General features: G+C 36.0%; 1 protein-coding gene across 2 annotated transcripts in view; it reads right to left on the reverse strand.

Moving 5' to 3' along the window:
• ush2a (Usher syndrome 2A (autosomal recessive, mild)) overlaps window positions 1–20,427 on the reverse strand; it is a 412,815-nt gene that overhangs the window by 44,166 nt on the left and 348,222 nt on the right. For both annotated transcript variants that reach the window (XM_087290677.1, XM_087290676.1), the window contains exons 60-61: window positions 19,704–19,866; window positions 6,979–7,333 (exon numbers count right to left, since the gene is read on the reverse strand). In XM_087290677.1, the coding sequence (XP_087146803.1) occupies window positions 6,979–7,333; window positions 19,704–19,866 (518 nt within the window). The remainder of the gene's footprint in view (window positions 1–6,978; window positions 7,334–19,703; window positions 19,867–20,427) is intronic.

Here is a 20,427-nt window from a genome sequence, read left to right on the forward strand (position 1 = left end):
GGCGGTGGAGATTAATAAGGTGTCACGTCCTGTTTGGGTGAAGGCATTGGAACAGCAGCCAGATGGTATCTCTGCAAATGACTGTCAGGGGTCCTGATCTAATCAATAGGATGTATTAATACATCTCCCATCGCTGGGGTTCTCATGGGGCTGCTGAGCAACATCTGGAAAGATCAGGAGGGGGAGAGAGAGAGCGGTGGAAGCTACCAACCAAAAGGAAAAGGCAATAGCGTTAGCAGGAAGAGAAAGTGTAGAAGCAAGAGTGAAGGGAAGGAAGAGACAGGATGGCTCTGGTGCTGGCTGTGACTGGGCCTGCCTAATCTCTCATGTAGGCTTGATAAGTGTTCAGTAATGAGGGGCGTCTGCACACATGGTGAGGGAGGAAGCTTTTGGCGGCTCAGACCGCCTGTGCTCCGTAGCCTCATTCAGTCCCGCCGCCGTGACGTCCACATTAATCACACACACTGGCACGAGCTACGGCACACAGCACAGCCAGGGATCAATAGCAGCCCCACCCAACACAAAAATACACAAAAAAAAGAGGAGGAGGATGGGCACTGAAGACCACAGAAGACCACAAGCATTACACCATCTGCTCCATCATCTGACTGCTCTCTTCATTATGTGTCTACTCTATGGTTTTGAAATCTAGAATCAAACATAGAACAAAACTCTTTTTTTGGTTGATTTAAAAGGGTGTGTACTGGTCAGGGCTCAATGGTAAGGATGAACCATATGATTTTGCAACATAACTTATGGAACACAAATATAACACTGTGTTTTTAGAGATGTTTTTTCTTTGTTTTATTATAAAACATTTTTAAAAAATATAAATGTAAATATAAATTAATTGTTAAAATTAGAAAAATAATATAATATAATATAATATAATATAATATAATATAATATAATATAATATAATATAATATAATATAATATAATATATAGACACAACGGCTCTTCTTTCTCTCTCTGCATTATCCTTCATTCTCTGACATGAAAACATCTTCACTCCACCAGAGAACATTAACCTGTAGCCACTCAACAGTTGGCAACAGCTAAATCAATATGATGCCCCACTGCAGGCCAAGTATTGACATGGCAGGCGGACAGCTGATATTGCACAAAGTCAGTGTCCAAAAAAAGATTCTGCACGATCGATGGATTATAAATGTAGCCGTGAGAAATTGCACTAATACCCACACTACAATTTCCCCCTGGCAGGCGTTACTGTGACTGGACAGTGTCGTCAGAGGATGAACATGGAAAAACTCGAGCAAACACTGAATTAATGTTGATATTTTTAAATAGAAATATTAAATAATATTTACATTTCATATCAAAAAAGTCAAGGTTGTGATGAATATGATAACATAATCTTGTTTTACATTTTATTATCAGTAAATATAATTCATCCTTATTGACATCCATTCATTTATTAAATTTCTTTTCGGCTTAGTCCCTTTATTAACCTGGAGTCGCCAAAGTGGAATAAACCACCAACTTATCCAGCATATGTTTTACGCAGTGGATGCCCTTCCAGCCGCAACTCATCACTGGGAATCACCCATATACACTCATTTACACACATACACTATGGCCAATTTAGCCTACCCAATTCACCCATACCCCATGTCTTTTGACTGTTGGGGAAACCGAAGCACTCAAAGGAAAACCACACGAACACAGAGATAACAAGCAAACTCCACACAGAAACTGACCCAGCCTGGGCTTGAACCAGCGACCTTCTTGCTGTAATGCGATTGTGCTACCTACTATGCCACTGTGCTGCCTCCTTATTGACAATAATGTGAAATTTAGTAATGCTTTGCCAATGACAAAGTAAATTTGTGCTAAATTTACGGTAACATAAAAAGTGAAAAACTGAAAATGCTTTATATACATGTTTTTGCAAGAAGTCTCCTTTGCTCACCAAGGATGAACGTATGTTAATAATAGCAATAAAAACCACAATAGTGTAAAATATTACCTATATTTGATATATCAGTTTTATATTAAAAGGTTTTTAAATCTAAACTATTACTTAAAAAATTATGTGATTTTAATGGTAAAAAATGCAGAAAATTCTACAAAAAGCTGTAAGCTGGTTAACAGCAAGTTTCCTAAAAAGGGCACCTACGCCTTTTTCAAGATTTAAGATGAGTCTTTTGTGTCTCCAGAATGCGTCTGTAAAGTTTCAGCTAAAAACACCCATCAGATTATTTATTATACCTTTCAGAATATTAACATTTGCTGCTCTGAATACTATGTAGCTGTTTTTGTTGCCAGTGCCTTTAATGCTAGTTCTGCCCACCCACCGTTCCTACGTGCCTGTCAAAGTGTCTCAGCCTCGTAACATTTGTGAGAAATACTACGGTGAAACCTTTCCCAATGATTATTTGATGTATTTGTTGTGGAGTTAATTCAAGCCTTTCTGCGATGATGAGTCCAACACAATGTCAATACAAAGTTCATGCACACATACAGCAGGTACATGCACACACACAATGCACATTTAAGATTTTTTAAGCACTGTTTTTGCACGGTAAATGTGACAGAATATACATTAATATCCACTGCTGTGTGGATATTGTCTGTTATGTTAATGTACAAAATAAACCTGATTTAAAACCTACAAACCAGGATTGAACCGTCTTTTTAAAAATAATTTTATAATGTTTATAATATAATTTTATAATGTACTGACATGTGGCTTTGGTGATGAAGTGAAGACATTAAAATCGCTGTGATTCATTACAATCATACACTGTTTTAAAACTGTTTTAATCTTGTAAAACTCATTCTTGATCACATTTGTTGATGGTTGATGATCACAGAGGGCTGAACAGATATTTTGATCCTAGTTGCTTTGTGCATGTCCTGTCTTGTTTATATGATTACACATATTATTAGGGAGACATTTTAATACGCGGTCAATCAATTCGGTGGGCATTGCGGTCGGCCTCTAAATGCAAGGGATTTTATACTATTTTTTGACATTAGGAAATAAAAAAGAGACTTATTGTCTTTAAATCACCCCAATATGACTGTGGACACACTATACCTACACACAGCTCTGTCCAACCAGCTAACAAAAAGATGATTTTCATCATAGGTGCCCATAAATATATAAAGTAATATATAAAGTAAAGTAAATCCTGCATAACAATTTACTTTTTAGGTTGTATTGGTAAGCAAGTAAACACCTGAAGTAATCCTGAAGCAATGATAAGTGCATAGAAAAAATCACCATCTGAAAATGTGTAAAAAAGGAAACAAACAGTCCTGCACACTATCAACACTTGCTTTATGGATATTTCATTAAATATGACCTTCATCAGACATTTTTTGACAGTATTTTTTTGTTGACATTACTATTTTCATTTTTCCATGAGTGATAGGTTAGAGATTTATGTTACATCTATTGTTGGTTAATGATGTTTAATGCATTACTTTAGTGTCATGTGTGCAACTGTTATGCTATTTCTATATTTGTGCAGAGTTATCAGCTTGGTTCACTTTTACTATATGGCTTTCTCATCAGCAGCTGCATTTGGTTGAGTTTTTGTCAGTGTAACAAAGGTACAATGTGTAGATGCTTTAAAACATTGATGTATTAACACTAAAATGTATTTTGTAGCTATTATTTATACACTATTCACTTTTGATAAATTATACAACAATAAAAATAACTTACAAAAGAAAACTTTTTAAAGTTACTTTTCAACAACAATTTTGTTTAGTTTATTATTACATGATATACAAAAAATATACAATTTGTGACATGATAAATTTGCATCAGCCATTAGGAGGCCGGGGTCATAACTCAAGAGGCCCGAGGACACGTGGAAAATTAATTACAAGCTGATTAACTGCAAACTGACGTCACGTGTGCACCACTGAAGCCGACCTCTGGAGGTCAAGAAAACCTGAAAGGACTGCCAAGAGAATAGAAGCGCAACTGTAAATTACTCTGGAAGAAAAGAGGGGTGCTGATAAAAGGCCTATGCGGGCTGACGTTCATTAATTGCTATCAAAATAATTAATTTGTCTATTAGGCAGGCATCTATCTGGCGCCCAGTGGGAGAAGCTGAACTCCTCAGTGGGCTCTGGATTCATTCCCCTATGGTGTTGCTGCTATCGGGGGGCGAATTGGCTCTGTTCACACTTGTTTTGAACAGGAGCTCAAGCTGAAGCCTTTAATTTGGCCGTGATGCAGTTGTGAGCATCTGCGAGGAAAGCAGCACACTATTTTTCCTCGGTGTCAAACACGCGAACGCCATGAATCACAGCGGCTACTTTTATAGGTTGAGACATCAGCGGATGAGGAATCTGTTTAAACATGCGAGCAATGGGCTGATCGCTGATGGATGATCTCAGACAGATGCTGATGCTGAAGACTGTGAAACTTCAGCTCGACACACATGAGTGAGAGGCACGCTTACTGTACACAGTTAATCAGATATGAAGAAACTATATCAACCTTGTCAGCTAAATAATCAACTATAGTCTACGATAGTTCATCGGTCAAGTGTGCTTTAGGCAAATTCACTCAAAAATGTAGATTTGTTGTTGATTCTCTCATGAAGTCATTTGAGATGTACAGTGGGCAAGATAAGATACCCAATAACTTTTCACATATGTTGTGGGCTGCATGCGCAGATTAGCATGCCTATTCAAGTTTCCTAATGGGAGACCACATGGGAAAGCTAGGTTGCTGCCGGAAGTGGTGTTAGTGAGGCCAGCAGGGGGCGCCCAACCTGCGGTCTGTGTGGGTCCTAATGCCCCAGTATAGTGGCGGGGACGCTATACTGCTCAGTGAGCGCCGTCTTTCGGATGAGACGTTAAACCGAGGTCCCGACTCTCTGTGGTCGTTAAAAATCCCAGGATGTCCTTCGAAAAGAGTAGGGGTTTAAAGCATGTAAAGCGCTTTGAGTGCTTGAGTAAAGCGCTTTGAGTGCCCAGAAAAGCGCTATATAAATGTAAGGAATCATTATTATTATTATTATTAAAAAGTCCATATTAATAACGCTCTCTTTAAAACCCCTTGGGAAGAAAACACCCCTGTGATGGAGTGCATAACAGTTTTATTCATAATTAAAAAACATATACATGCATATATATATATATATATATATATATATATATATATATATATATATATATATATATATATATATACACACACATTTATTTTATTATTTTCCCTAGTGTTTGTAATCTATAGGTTACTACTATAAGAAAATATCAGAATTCGGTGCATACTTTCAGTACTACCTTAGCTTGAAATGACTTGATCTAATTTTGTTTATATGAAATAAGCCTGCTCCTGAGCAGGTTTGAGCTACCAGAACTATTGCTATGACAACAACTCTCAAATGAGTTGAGGATCTAAATAATCCAAGATCGTGTCAAATTGTCAATATCCAAATCCAGCTAGTTGAGTAATCTACGTACGAAGAACAGACACCAGGAGCCATAGTATTAATTTAGTTTTGCCTGTATAAGTTTAAGTGTTGGTAGTCATCAACAAATCCTCTCTAATCTTCAACTCAGGAAAAAATTTACATTCAAGAAAAAAGTTAAATTCAAAAACGTCTGAATATTATAAAAATATTTTTGAAACATTTTACTTGTCAAGGATGCATTTACTTGATAAAAAATACACTAACATTTCTTTTTGTGAAATTTTCATTCCATGTTCAAGCTAAATTTTCGGCATCTATTATTCTAGCAAGATACTATTCAAATCTTTTAATTCTTTTTGGAATTAATTGAATGTATTTGCTAAATAAACATATTCATTCCTTTAAAAAAATACTGACCATAAACATCTGAACACTAGCACATACTCATAAAAAATGTACATTTATAGTTTAGTAGTTACAATATTACATTTATTGTCTATATATTTCTGTCTAATAAATAATAGTGTGCTTGATATTTGTTTGATTTTTAAAAGCCACTCAAAAGTCCATAATAAGCTATTTAATTGTTTATTTATTTAATTTAATTGTGAACAATTGTCTAATTTAAAATTATCCGCTACTTTTGTGTTTAATAAACACATGAAAACATCCAGCTTCTTTGTAACTTTAAGGTAAATGTCCATTTAAAGAAAGCCAAACTAGACAAAACAAGACAAAAAACACAAAATACATCGAGTGAGTTAACTATTAGCTAAATTATCTTACATTAAGAAATTTTTAAATTGTCCTTCTGTAAGTATTTACATAAAACTTATTTTTGTATTAGCATAATGCAGGGGTTCTCAAACTTTTCTCATCACGTACCACCTCAGAAAAAAATTGTCTCTTTAAGTACCACCAAAATGAGCAGTATTGAAATACAGTAGCATAGTAGGTCCAATAAAGTAGCTACAACTCTGCACAGTTAAAAAACATGGCAGATAAACTCAGAAATATAGGCTAAATGTCATGTATGGCATATTATATACCTAATTTTTGATAAATTTTGAAATATATGTGGCAAGTGCATGACATATTTCATTCCTCCGCGTACCACTAGAAGGAAGCCCGCGTACCACTAGTGGTACACGTACCACAGTTTGAGAGCCACTGGCATAATGCATTGCTAAGAATGTAATTTGGAAAACTTTAAAAGGCAATTTTGTTTAATATTTATATTTTAAAGAAATGAATATTTAGATTTCCAGAAATGTATCCCTATGACTGGTTTTATTGTCCAGGCTGATATTTATGCAGCTTCCCTCAAATTATGCATAGTTTTAAAAACATTAACAACGATTAACAACAATCACAGCATTTAACTTATTCTACTTTCTGATTACAGGAAAAAAGTGGCTCTTCATTTTAGAGAATTGTCCAAAAAATTTTTGTGAGTGCTATTTCATGGGCCATTACTCATTTGTGTCGCTTCTTTGCACATGGAATATTTATAACTTCTCACACAAAAGTGTGTACAGCATACCAAATTGAAAGAAGAAAACTGTATTACCAGAACTGTAAGAGCAGTAACAGTTGTAGAGTTGAATGTCGGATCGCTGGGTGGTTTCTGGTAGACCACTTTGTACACGAGGATCACTCCATTTGGGGCGTTCGGCTGAGTCCAGCTCAGCAGAAGAGAGTAGGCACTGGTGGGATGGGCTGAGGGTGCATTCATGCCCTGCGGTTCTGCCTCTAGAGTGCGGATGGAGGACCATGAGCTGGAGGCAGAGCCTTTAGAGTTGACAGCGGCGACTCTGTATTCATATTCAGTAAATGGATGAAGAGAGTCTGAGGCATCGATGAACTCGAGAGGACCTTCAGTCCAGATGAACACCAGCAGCTCCTCTTGAGTTCCAGCTGGTCGTCTGGAGGAAAAAGAGGTGAAAAACCCCAAACTGTTAATTTTCCAAGGAATACATGTTAGTAAGATATTGGAGAATTATTTTTCTTTCTGCAGTATATATTGTGGAATAATGTTTCATCAGATGACTTGAATGGTTATATTTAAAAAAATTAAAAAATTAAAAATCCAGAATGATGTGGTTGATTATATTCCTAATATAGTATTCTTCTTCTTCTTCTTCTTCTTAATAATAATAATACTAATAATAATAATTACAATAATAATAACTATAATAATAATAATAATTATTATTTTATAACCGATTTAATCAAAACAGATATATACTATAATAAAAACATTAAATAATAGATTATAATTAACAATGAAATTGTTAAAACTTATATATTCTCAATTTCAATATATTATTATATAGCAAATTTACAAAACGGGGCGACACGGTGGCTCAGTGGTTAGCACTGTCACCTCACAGTAAGAAGGTCGCTGGTTCGAGCCACAGTTGGGTCAGTTGGCATTTCTGTGTGGAGATTGCATGTTCCCCTGTGTTGGTGTGGGTTTCCTCCAGGTGCTTCTGTTTCCCCCACAGTCTAAAGACATGACCTACAGGTGAATTGAATAAGCTACATTTTCCTTAGTGTATGTGTGTAAATGAGTGTGTATAAATGTTTCCCAGTACTGGGTTGCGGCTGGAAGGGAATCTGCTGTGTAAAACATATGCTGGATAAAATGTATAAAGAGACTAACCCGAAGGAAAAGAAATGCATGAATATTACAAAACTAATACAAATATATAAAGTTCTTTATTTTCAAATAGTGTACCATTAAGGTTTTATTCTGACTGGACGAAAAAAGAATTTGATTCAATGTGAATTTAATACTGTGATTATGGTGGAGTGCAAGGACAGCAATAAACCTCAAAATAAAGAACTTCACAGTAAAATTTTAGATGGGGTGATAATACAATTTGAAATTTGAGGTTAATATTAATTGTTATTAATTCCAGCCTTTGTCTTCATGTATGTCAAACAATCAAAATACAACTGTAAATACATTTAAGTCAATCCATTTTATCTTGAAGAATTATAATTTAGCCTGTATTTCATCCAAATCCCAAAACTCCAGATTAAACTATGTAATTCTGATTGTTTACAGATAGCTCACTTGCTCCTAACTTAGCATTCACATTGAAAGCGGTGAGAGCATCAAAGGTCACTCTGGATGCCCTGGCGACACTGCTGTCAGCCTTCAGCTCCGGCGGTAAGAGTTTCAAAATTCACTACACTGATCTGCTAATCAGTGAACCTAATGAACTAATACAAAATATCAATCTGAGTGTTGTATATGTATATCGCGCGACTTACTCACTCCTACACCTCTCCGAGGCATCACTCAAACATGTCAGTTAACTGGACAATTTCACAAGCATTATTAAATCGCAAACTTTAGACAAGAGCATTAAACAAGCAAAACACATTCTCTCAGACTAGCCCTCGCAAGAGAGACTGTCCTCACAGAGACCCACAGGAAGAATAAGAGCGAGAAGTGGCGAGAAGGAAAGAGACAGAGAGAGAGAAAACGCCATTGCAGTTTGGGCTCGGCTTTTAAACGCTACACCAACCAGCGATTGGTGGCGCAAACCCAGCGTCAGCGGCCAACGTCATCAGCACGAAATGCGGATCCTCCAATGCCGTTCGTACCTGTAACACATGCATGAAACGACACACCCACATACAAACGAACGCACACACTTATCCAAAATACGTTCTGCAAGCGAACGTTACACCCGCATTAAACATACTTTCTAGCGTGAAAATGTTGCCCACTTTTCATCAAATTAATTTAAAAATGGAAGATCAAGTTGCATGTGGAGTGGCTTTGCTCCACTTAATTATCTAATATGTGTCTAATATGTTTGAAGTATTCTGAAGCAGCAATACTGTTTTGTATTGTCACATGAGATTAATTTAAAGAAAATTAAATATAACATTAATGCACATCAGTAACTCACCAGTAATTTTTTTAATGTATGTTCCTGTAAGAAAACATTGCAAATAATTGGAACTGCGGCAACCACAATAATCAAACCCTTAGGAACAACTTTGGTCGGAACCAAATTTCACAGGACTGTGTTCTTTGGAATTCTCTCAAGCGGTGGAAATACATTTCGATTGCTGGCTGCCGAACCATGTTATAGTTCATTACTAAAAAGTTGACTTGATTTCAACTCTCCTCAACTGCCACATTGGCGAAGATGCACCGTGCTTCTCCTCGCTACTTATCGCTGCAGGCTCCCATTGTAAATTAATCACCTACTACTTTGCTGCTCTCACCACTTTTGGTGTGAACGTATACAATTACTAAGATGAACCTCTCCACCACTTGTTGTCATTTGAAAAGACATCTACTCAATTTGTTCAAATATTTTTGACTTAAGTTTGATTATTTTGCATCTGTATTTCAGAGTTCAGAGTCTATACCTGACTGTGGATATAAGCTCCGTGCAACTAGAATAGAGTTCAACCTTCAGAGTTCAAAGCTCAATTTTAGCACTCACCTAAGCCTCATACCATCTACATAGATATCAGAGAACAATTTAAACATATCGTATCAATGAATTCTATGATACCTTTGAACGTACTGCTAAAATAAATATAGAACATCTTGAAAAGCCTCGAAACCTCATGAATCTCCTGAAATCAGCAAATTTTTATTTTTGGGTGAACTCTCCCTTAAATCGTAGCAGAATTACTTTGACAACTGCCCTACACTATAGGACTATATTGACTTTTTTCATTCTGGCAAGAACAAGATAAAACACATGTTCTTACCCTAGCAAGAACATGACAAATCGGTCTCTTTAATGCTCCTTAAATACGACCGCAGAGAGAAATGAGACCCCAAAACAAACAGATCTAGTGGGGCTGCGAGAGGACGGGTGCAGAGCTGAGGAAGAGCACACAGAGGAGGTGAAGAGCGGCCTCAAGCTTCGTTAATTCCTCCACATTAGAGTCCTGGCCTCCATGCTGCTGGAGAAAATGACATTCACTGCTCTAATGTGGCCCCTGCCGGCCTCACTCGCACTGCCATGGCCTAATCTCACCCGCCGCATTAAAATAAAGCCAAACAGAGACTGGCAGGGGAGAGGAACGTCTCACACTATGGCGCTAAACTACAGCACACAGCTGTGATCAGCAGTCTGTTACACACATACACACACATACATAATGCATCTGGAACATAACATCTTCTGCTTATGCAAGGAAGTAAAAGCTAAAATAAGTATTATGTTTTTTTTTTTTTTTTTGGGTGGTCCAGTATGAAAAGAAGAAGATAAGGAGGACAATCACTCCTAAACACACACACACACACACACACACACACACACACACACACACACACACACACACACACACACACAGATTTATTTATTTATTTAACTTAATTTTGTTTTATTTACTTTTAATTATTTGTTTGGGCGGCACAGTGATGCAGTGGGTAGTGCTGTCGTCTCGCAACAAGAAGGTCGCTAGTTCAAGCCCCAGCTGGGCAAGTTAGCATTTCTGTGTGGAGTTTGCGTGTTCTCTTTGTGTGGGTTTCCTTCCAGTGCTTCGGTATCTCCCACAAGTCCAAAATTGTCCGCAGTGTATTTGTGCATGTCCTGGTCCTCCAGGTTGGTGGTTGAGCGTTGGGCTAATGACCCACCCCGTTAAAATGAGATGTTACGAAGCACCAACATGGTGTGGCTAAATATCAACTTTGATATAAACGGCCCTGGGAGTAAGTAAGTATTTATTTGTTTAGACACTTCAGGATATGGCATAAGCAGGCTCATAAATAAGTCTTTATGGAAACTAAATATAATGAAAAAGAAATTAACATTTGACATATTACCATATTAGAATGATTTTGTGACACTGAAGACAGTAATATAGTAAAAACGCAGAGAATTTAGCTTTGAATTATATAAATAAATAAATGATATTCAATAATAAAAATATTAAAATCTAAAATTTATTTTACATCACACAAATATTTTAAAGGGACAAATCACCCAAAAATGGAAATATACTCACTTTTTACTCACCATTAAGTGGTTCCAAACTATTCCCTAACCCTTAATATAAAAGAAAGCATTTTGAAGCAAGCTGACAATCTGAAAGCACAAGGAATTTAGAATTGTTTATGTGCGTCAAAAGTGGCTGATCTGTTCGGCGAAATATTTGCGTGTCACCGCATCTCAAATGACTTAAAACTAATGACAAAAGTAAATGACAACATTCATTTTAGGTGGACTATCTGTTTAATAAAGTTTAAAGGGCACCTATTCCAACCCTAGTTCAAGATTTAATATACATCTTTTGTGTTTCCAGAATCTAAAGTCTAAAGTTTCAGCTCAAAATACCCACCAGATTATTTATTATACCTTTTTAAATCTGGGAAATTTAAGCTATTAGGACAATGTAGCTTTTTTGTTGCCTGAGCCTTTAATGCGAATGAGCTGGTTCTCCCCACCCACCATGTGCATGTCAGAGCGTAGCCTTCACGTAGACAAACAGCACAGTGACAGTCAAGAATGAAGCAGATCTCCCTTACTACAGTAAGACTTTTCCCAACAGTTATTTGTCATATTTGCTGTGGAGTTTATTCAAGCCTTTCTGCAATGATGAGACCCACACAATGTCATTATAAAGACCCACAAACAAGGATTGAAGTGTCTTGTTTTATAATTGTACTGATGTGGCTGTGGTGATGAAGATGGTAAAATCGCTGTATTCATTACAAAAATGCACTGTTTTAAATATGGTTTAAACTTGGAAAACTCATCCTTGATCACATTTGATAACAATTGATGATCACAGCGAGATGAACAGATCTTTTAATCCTAGTTACTTTGCGCATGTCCTGTCTTGTGGATATGATTATACATGTTGCTACAGAGACATGTTAATATGCAGCTGTCAATCAATTTGGTGGGTGGGAAAACCACAGTCCAACGCCATGTTGCGGTGGGCCTCAAAATGAGAGGTATTTAATCCTACTTTAACGTTAGGAAAAAAAAAAAGAAACTCATTGTGTTTCTACCTCTACAATATGACTGTGGACACACTATACCTACACACAGGTTTTTCCAAATAGCTTGCAAAAGATTATTTTTATCATAGGTGCCCTTTAAATAAAGAGCTTACAGTGGTTGATTCGCTTCTGTACTATTTACATAAGCATGTAAACATTTTCACAGACTAAAATTAAACTGAAAAAATCTAACCATAACAAATCATAATACACTTGTGCCAACATTTGCATTAGCTGCATGCATGCAAAATGAACACAGACGCATTCTAAGAAACTGATTACTGTAAATCTGTACAGCAGCCAAAGACTATCCCAGGTAATACCTCATCCCATATGTAACGTAAGTTAAATGCACGGAGGACAAACATCCCCGAGGTGGTGACACTCACTTCACAATCTCAGATAACCTCCAATGGGCCGAATACATACACAATAGCACATTAAACCGATTACATTTAGCGCAGCGCTGATCGCCGGCATTAAGATGAGCAGATAGAATAATACACCAAGTCCTTTAAGCCACGAGTGAATTCCCTGCCCCTGAATGTGATGTATTTGCTAAGGTTTATCTCACTCCCAAATCAGGGCTAAGATGAAATCCAGTCATGCGTTCGTCAGGAATGTCCTGGCATCTGTGGCTATGCTAATGATATTTTCTTAAGATTTATGCGGGCTTAGACTGATCTGACCTTGCATATGAATGACACCGGTCAACAAGCCGTGCTGCCCTTGACTAAAACCTACACACACACACATGACTGCATTCAAACAGATGCTTGTGTTCGCTTAAACTAGACTGAATGCAGTTAATAGACCATTTCAATATGATCATCTCATTGGCCTATGAACATTTCCTGCATGTTATCAAACTATTTCATAACTGTAATAAGAGGCAAATCAATCATAACTTCATGTTAAAACAGCATATTGTTCTTTATCAAAATTTGGCTCTTTTTGGATTCTTGGAAGCTTTAGAAATTAATGTAAAACAGGAAATACGTTGGGACCACTGTTTTGTTTACATCTCTCAAAATGGTTTATAGTGTAATCTGATCTTCAAATCAAAAACTGAAGCTGAACAATTTTACTTTAGTCTTCAGTGTCACAAAATTGTTCAAAACTTATTTAAATATGCTGGTTTGATTGTGTTTATGTAAACAGAATGCAAAAAATGGGTGGAAAAGCTGATCAGAAAATGATAATAATTGTATTTTGAACCATGAAAGTTAAATAACAAAAGACTTTAGGTAGATATTTTTCTTGCTTATATGAAAAATAGCTAACATTACGACTCAAAGAAAAAAAAATTACATCACAAATTTATTAGAGCAAACATGTTGCAAAAAAGAATAGATAAAGGTGTGAATAGCAGATATAAAAACATAAAAGTTGAATTAGTAAAAAAGATACAAATAAAAGAAAATGGCTTTAACAACACTGTAAATCAATGAAAAAATTAAACAACTAAATGATTGTTTCATGTTGATATGTCGGAAATAGCTAACATTAAAAGTCAAACCAAAATCACTGAAGGTGTTGGTCGCAACTTTCTTTAAAACGGCTTGACTAAAACCAACACATAAACATGACTGCATTCAACCAGATACCTGTGTTCGTTTCAACTAGAGCAAACATAGTGGGAAAATGTCTCAATTTATAGTGTAATCTGGTCTTTAAGTCAAAAAAATAATAAATAGATACAGTTACAGTTACAAGTGAGAATAATTACCCACCCCCCACCCCGAATTTTATTTTATTTTTTAAATATTTCCCAAATGATGTCTAACAGAGCAAGGGAATTTTTGCAGCATGTCTGATAATATATTTTTTTCTGAATATTTTTTTCTTTTTTCTTCTTTCTTTCTGCTAGAATAAAAGCAGTTGTAATTTTTTTAACCTAGTTAAGCCTTTAAATGTCACATTAAGCTGTATAGAAATGTCTTGAAAAATATCTAGTCAAATATTATTTACTGTCATCATGGCAAAGATGAAATAAATCAGTTTTTAAAGATGAGTTGTTAAAACTATTATGTTTAGAAATGTGTTGAAAAAATCTCTCAGTTAAACAGAAATTTGGGAAAAAATAAACAGGGGGTCTAATAATTCAGGGGGGCTAATAATTCTGACTTTAACTGTAGCTGAATTTTTATAATCATTACTTCAATCTTCACTTTCACAAAATCATTCAGAACTCATTCAAATATGCTGGCTTGATTGTTTATATAAACAGAATACAAACAATCCCATTCAATTAATCTTTAAAAAATCAAAGTTGGTGGAAAAAAAGTCATGAACAGCTCAAAAATTTTCATAATTTAAAGTAAAATAATTAAAAGAAAAAAGAATATGCCTTTCGCAACACTGTAATTTAATGAATGAAATTAAACAACCTAATGATTGTTTCATGGTGACATGATGCAAGTAGCTAACATTAAAACTTAAACCAAGATCAATTAGTGTTGATCAGACCTTTCTTAAAACGTTTAAAATGGCTGTACTTGACTAAAACCAACACACACACGCACACACACATGCGCACACACGCACACGCACAAGCATACGCACGACTGCATTTAACCAGATGCCCGTGTTCGCTTAAACTAGAAAAAATACATTATGTAAATGTTTTAACTTATGGTGCAATCCGATTTTTGCCTAGAATCTTTCACGTTATCATCTAATGCTAAATTTTTAACATCATTACTTCAATCTTCAATGTTACAAGATCCTTCAGAAAGCGTTCTAATATGTTGATCTGAATGTGGTTATTTAAATAGAATGCAAAAAAATTACAATAGTTTACATTTAACAAAAGTCTAAATTGGTGGATAAGAAAAAAAACAGTTGATTAAACTTTACTAAACCATGAAAGCTGAATAATTAAATTGAGTGTTTCACACTGCTACATATCATATAAATAGCTACTGCGTGCTCTACCAAATGGTTTACCATATTATTGTTTTAAATAATGACTGTTAAAGTCATTTAAAGAATGACTGTTTTAAATAATGGTTACACATCACAGCACTGATGGTTTACAAAAAAATCAAACAATCATAATCCTGTTGCACTGCTACATTTGATTTTGGTTTCACCGTAAAAAAAAAAAAATCAGAAATCATGTAAATTACTGTTACATGACAATCTAACATATTTTATGGCGTACTTTAAAAAATAAAGATTATTTAGCATTCAATAATGTTTTATTTTGATTATGTTTTTAAATAAATTGCTTACACTTCATATTTTCATATTTTTCATAGTTTATGTATTAATTACGGGTCTTTTACCATAAATCGACATATCAACCATTTGGTAGAGGTCAATATCTTAGAAATTATGGGATGTGTTGAAAAAAAAATACACTGAGTGTGTAAACTAGCGACATTAGGAGTTAAGAAATGCAATCCAAATGTTTTTTGTTTTTTTGGTAGGACAGTTAAAGAGTTAAAACTCAAACCGAAATTGCTTCAAGTTTTCATTCATAAAATGGTTGCCCTTGAATAAAACCAATATGCACACAATTGTATTCACTCAGATGCTTGTTTGTGCTTAAACTAGAGCCAAAAAGTTGGGAAGACGTCTCAATTTATGGTTTAATCTGATTATTGTCTGAATCCTTCAAGCCAAATCCTGAACGGTTTAAATTGCCATTCACTATGTGCGGCAATAAAGGTGTGAGCACTGCCGGCTGTGTTGTTTCCGTCCATAACGGCAATGATGGCAATGTAATGATAGAGTTGGCTACTCCCCGGTGCATTGCTGCCGGTTCTCCTTGAAGGATGCTTGTGTAACAGCGAAGCGAAGCATTCTGATGTGATCGTGCTATGTCAGTCTTAGCTTTATTCCCTCTGCGCGGGGTGCGAGCATCATGCCATTCTGTTTCATATTGCTCTCAAACGGCTCTGAATGTGCCTGGAATAATCAAAGTCAGCAGGGCAATGTCATCTTCCATTTAGAGCTGCCGATCAGCCCCTCTCTCACTCTCTCTCTCTCTCTCTCTCTCTCGTCTCTGCACTCAGATACCAGAGTTACTGATATACAGCTGATATCCACATAAGCACTCGGCACTCTATTCTGCGTTTTTCTGCTGTCAGTTGGACAGGAACTCGAGAGGAAATGTTGACAAGTGTAACCAGCAGTGATTGGCCTGTTCACCTCAAGGTCACGGCATAATTACTGTTTGTGTTCGACTACGTTTCCGGCCTTCCTTTCAAACATGGCCTGACATGGACTCACACCTACACACACACAAGCACACACTTATTCCTGCTCTGCACTGACATTAGCCTGACAGCATCTTTTAGTTTGGAAGTGCATTAGGAGTTGTGATTGATAGAGGAGCACTGGTTAACATGTTCACAGAGAAGCCAAAACATGCTTTATATAGGCACCCAGAGCTTGTGTGACTATTCTTACACTAATATCAACAATCAGATGGGACACTGAGTGCAATGGTGAACAAATGAATACAGAAATACACTGAACAAAAAAATACTTTTGCTGCTTGATTAATCTTTTGGGAACAAAATTAATTAATTGTGAGGAAACACAGTGTAGCTATGCATGTTCAGTTATACTGATGATTCGGTTGCACTATTTTAACATACATAAGTGTTCTTGATGTGTACATACAGTTTACTAATAAACGTTTGGCTATAACTACTAGAGTTAAACGATATTGTAAAAAATGATATTGCGATATTTATAATTTATGCAATAAATATTGCAGTATGAATACAGTTTCACCAGATGGTTTGAATAGCTCTATTTGACAGTTTTCTAGGGAGTCCGACTGTATTCAGGTACAGAAATTGAATAATCACAATGCAAAAAAAATACTTTTCTTATTTTACTTCAAGTGTTCACACTTAGCTGATGATTGATAATAAAGCTTGTTTGGCATGCTGTCCCAGGTAAGAGGCCTGAGCTCATAAGATCCTCGTGCCTGGGGCTCCCTCCCGTTTGCAAGGCGAGAGGGGAGTTTGAGCTCAGGTAGATTTCGAGAACTCCCCTGCAGTAGTAGCTAATGAACAGATAGTGATTGCTATTAAGAGATAACTTACTAGGAGCATGTCTATGGTGCCGGTTTGGATTAGTCAAGTAACTTAATTTGCATGTTTTTGAACGGTGGGAGGAAACCGGGGAAACCCGGGGGAAACCCACACGAGCACGGGGAGGCCATGTAAACTCTACACAGAAACTTCGGCTGGCTTGGTAAGGACTAGAACCAGTGATGTTCTTGCTGTGAGGCAACAGTGCTAACCACTGGGCCACCGTGCCACCCATCTAGGAAAGGAGGAGGAGGAGAAGGGGTGGAAGGGGGAATTCTTCAAAATGAAGATGGCTGTCATATGGAACTTAGGGTATTTAGACAGTAGTGGCTTATGAATCGTCTGATTTGTGAATCATAATGAGTCGGGGGGGGGGGGGGGGGGGGGTTCAATTTCAATTTAATGAGGGATAATGAGGGACCAGCTGTCATAAGAGCACTCATAAGCACGTGATCCTCTCGAAATTAGTCTATAAATAAACTTCACTTTATCTTGTTTCATGTCTGAATATCTAAAAATGATTAGATCAAGTAAAAATATTGTTTAGTTTTCACCTTCAGAAGTAATAAGTCATGATAAGAGTTTTCCCCTAAAACAATCAGCCAATGGGGAAATAACAATGATCTTATTTTCACTTGAAATTTAGATATTTTGACTATAACATGACAAAAATTCAAAGTATGGATGTTTAAAATTAGTTTTGCATAAATTGTATAAATATAAAAATACAGTTAATCTTTCTTACACCTCCAAACATTGTCATCTTTTGACTCCATATGTTTTAAACTCTTGAAAGGCACAGTCACAGGCTTTAAAACACATGCAAATCATAAACTTTCACACAATTATGGTTAAACTTAGCAGTGGCTCCTGGTCAACTATAATTTAGACTTAACATTGGGAACATTGCGACAATCTTGCCATGTGACCAATGCGGATGCGCAAATTGCTATACTAATGGTAAAACTATATATTGAGCAGCACTAGTAACTAAATAGGTTAGCAAGGTGTTTAATGTCTAATTATTACCCAGTTTATGCAATGATGATAGTAAGTAAATCGTATTTACAGTGCAAGTAGAACAAGATTGCTAAATAAAGTGCAACCAATGGTTCTTTGCTTCCTACAAAGGAATTATTTGTTACTCACTAACAAGATGCAGCACAACTAAAAGTTTTAATTCCTCAGGTGAAAATGTGGTGCATCAAGTCAAATCGAGAAATAATTTCTACTATAAAAGAGCACAAAGGGGTATAGATATAAAAAATATCAGTAAGGTATTGAGAATAGATCATACTAAGAACTTTGATTGCATAAAAACATACATTTTAAATTTGAACATTACTCCGATAAAAAAGCAAATGTAATTGTATAAAATTAAGATAAAAGTTTAGAAAACAGAGTATTATAGTAATCAATCTGTGTAATAACCAGAGCACAAAAAAAAAACTTTAGTGCTTTTCATTGAGAGTAAGGAACAGAGACGATTAATATTATGTAAGTGCACTACTTTAAAGGACAAAGAGCTATCAAGGATGACACCCAGACTCTTAAGCTTCGGGGGAAAAAATATCAATAACCACAGAGAGACAATCAGATTTTGACAAAATAGATTAAGTGCCAACAACAAGGACTTTAGTCTAGCTCTCATTAAGATTTAGGAAATTAGCTGAAAGCCATTTTCTAATTTCAACTAAACACATTGAACCACATAGAAACCTGGCGACTTAGAAGACAAATATTAAAGTTATGACTAAGAGGAAATAAATACCAATTAAAAGGGGCCCAAAACAGAACCCTGGGAAAAACTAGTAGTACTTTACACTTTGATCCTTTGGATTGAAAACTTTTAAGTCATTTTATTTATTTAAAAAATGGTTTTGAAGGTGATTCCAATGACTCTGATTGACTCTGCCATTATTGTTATACTTGTGGTGGTCACACTGAAATTCTTTTTATTTGGTTATAGCCCTTGCTGTGATTAGACCTTTAGCATTTTTATGTCAGAAATGCTTCAAATTATTTTGTAAATCCTTAATGATGGTATCATAGCAATGTTGAATTTAGTTAATTACAATAATAACATATTTAATTAAATTAATAAGTAAAAAAATAATAAAATATAAAATAAAACAACAAATAATACTTAATGAATAAAATAATACATAATCTAGATTCACTTTTGTCAAAGTGGAGTGAGAACCATGTTTTGCAGGTTATATGTGACAGTGAATGCTGTCTGCGTACCTGTATATGAAGTAGTTAGTGATGATGCCATTGGGTTTGTGCGGTGGACTCCAGCGGACCTCAATAACAGCTGCACCTGTAGCAGTAGTAACTGGAGGGTCTTGAGCTATCGGAGCAGCCTCAGGGGTCCGAACAGTCACCCCTTGTCCAACACCACAACCATCTGCACACATACAGATATTTAAAACAGACGTCTACCATCTGCCACGGTAAACCTCACAATTAACACAACTTACTGAAACAGGCAGAAAGCACTTTATAAACACACATATACAACACCGGCAAAAAGTAAGGCCCAATCCCAATTCTGTTTTTGTACCCCTACCCCTTTCCCTAGGCCCTTGAAACAGAGTTTGACGGGGAAGGGCTTCAAAATTTACCCCTAAGAAATGTACAGCACCTGCACACATCATCATATGTCATCGCGATCTCTTGCTTCAAACAAGATCGATGATCCCGACTGCTGTAGTTATTCTAGTTGTATTATTTGTAGGTATTTATCTTTAGGAAATCACTGAAGGCATATATAATGTTATCATAAAGGTATCATGTGGCAATAAGATCGTAACTGTACTGTGCATTTACACAGTGGACATATTCATCTATGTTAACACACGAAAACAACATTAACATTATTCCAGACACTGTAAAAAAAAAGTCATTCTCAGCCACTAGACATTTCTGACAGGGTATTCGAGTGTCATCGAGTGTCCGTATGTTGTGG

This window comes from Danio rerio, chromosome 17 (assembly GCF_052040795.2).
Source record: "Danio rerio strain M-AB ecotype USA chromosome 17, GRCz13ab, whole genome shotgun sequence".
NCBI classification, from domain to species: domain Eukaryota; kingdom Metazoa; phylum Chordata; class Actinopteri; order Cypriniformes; family Danionidae; genus Danio; species Danio rerio.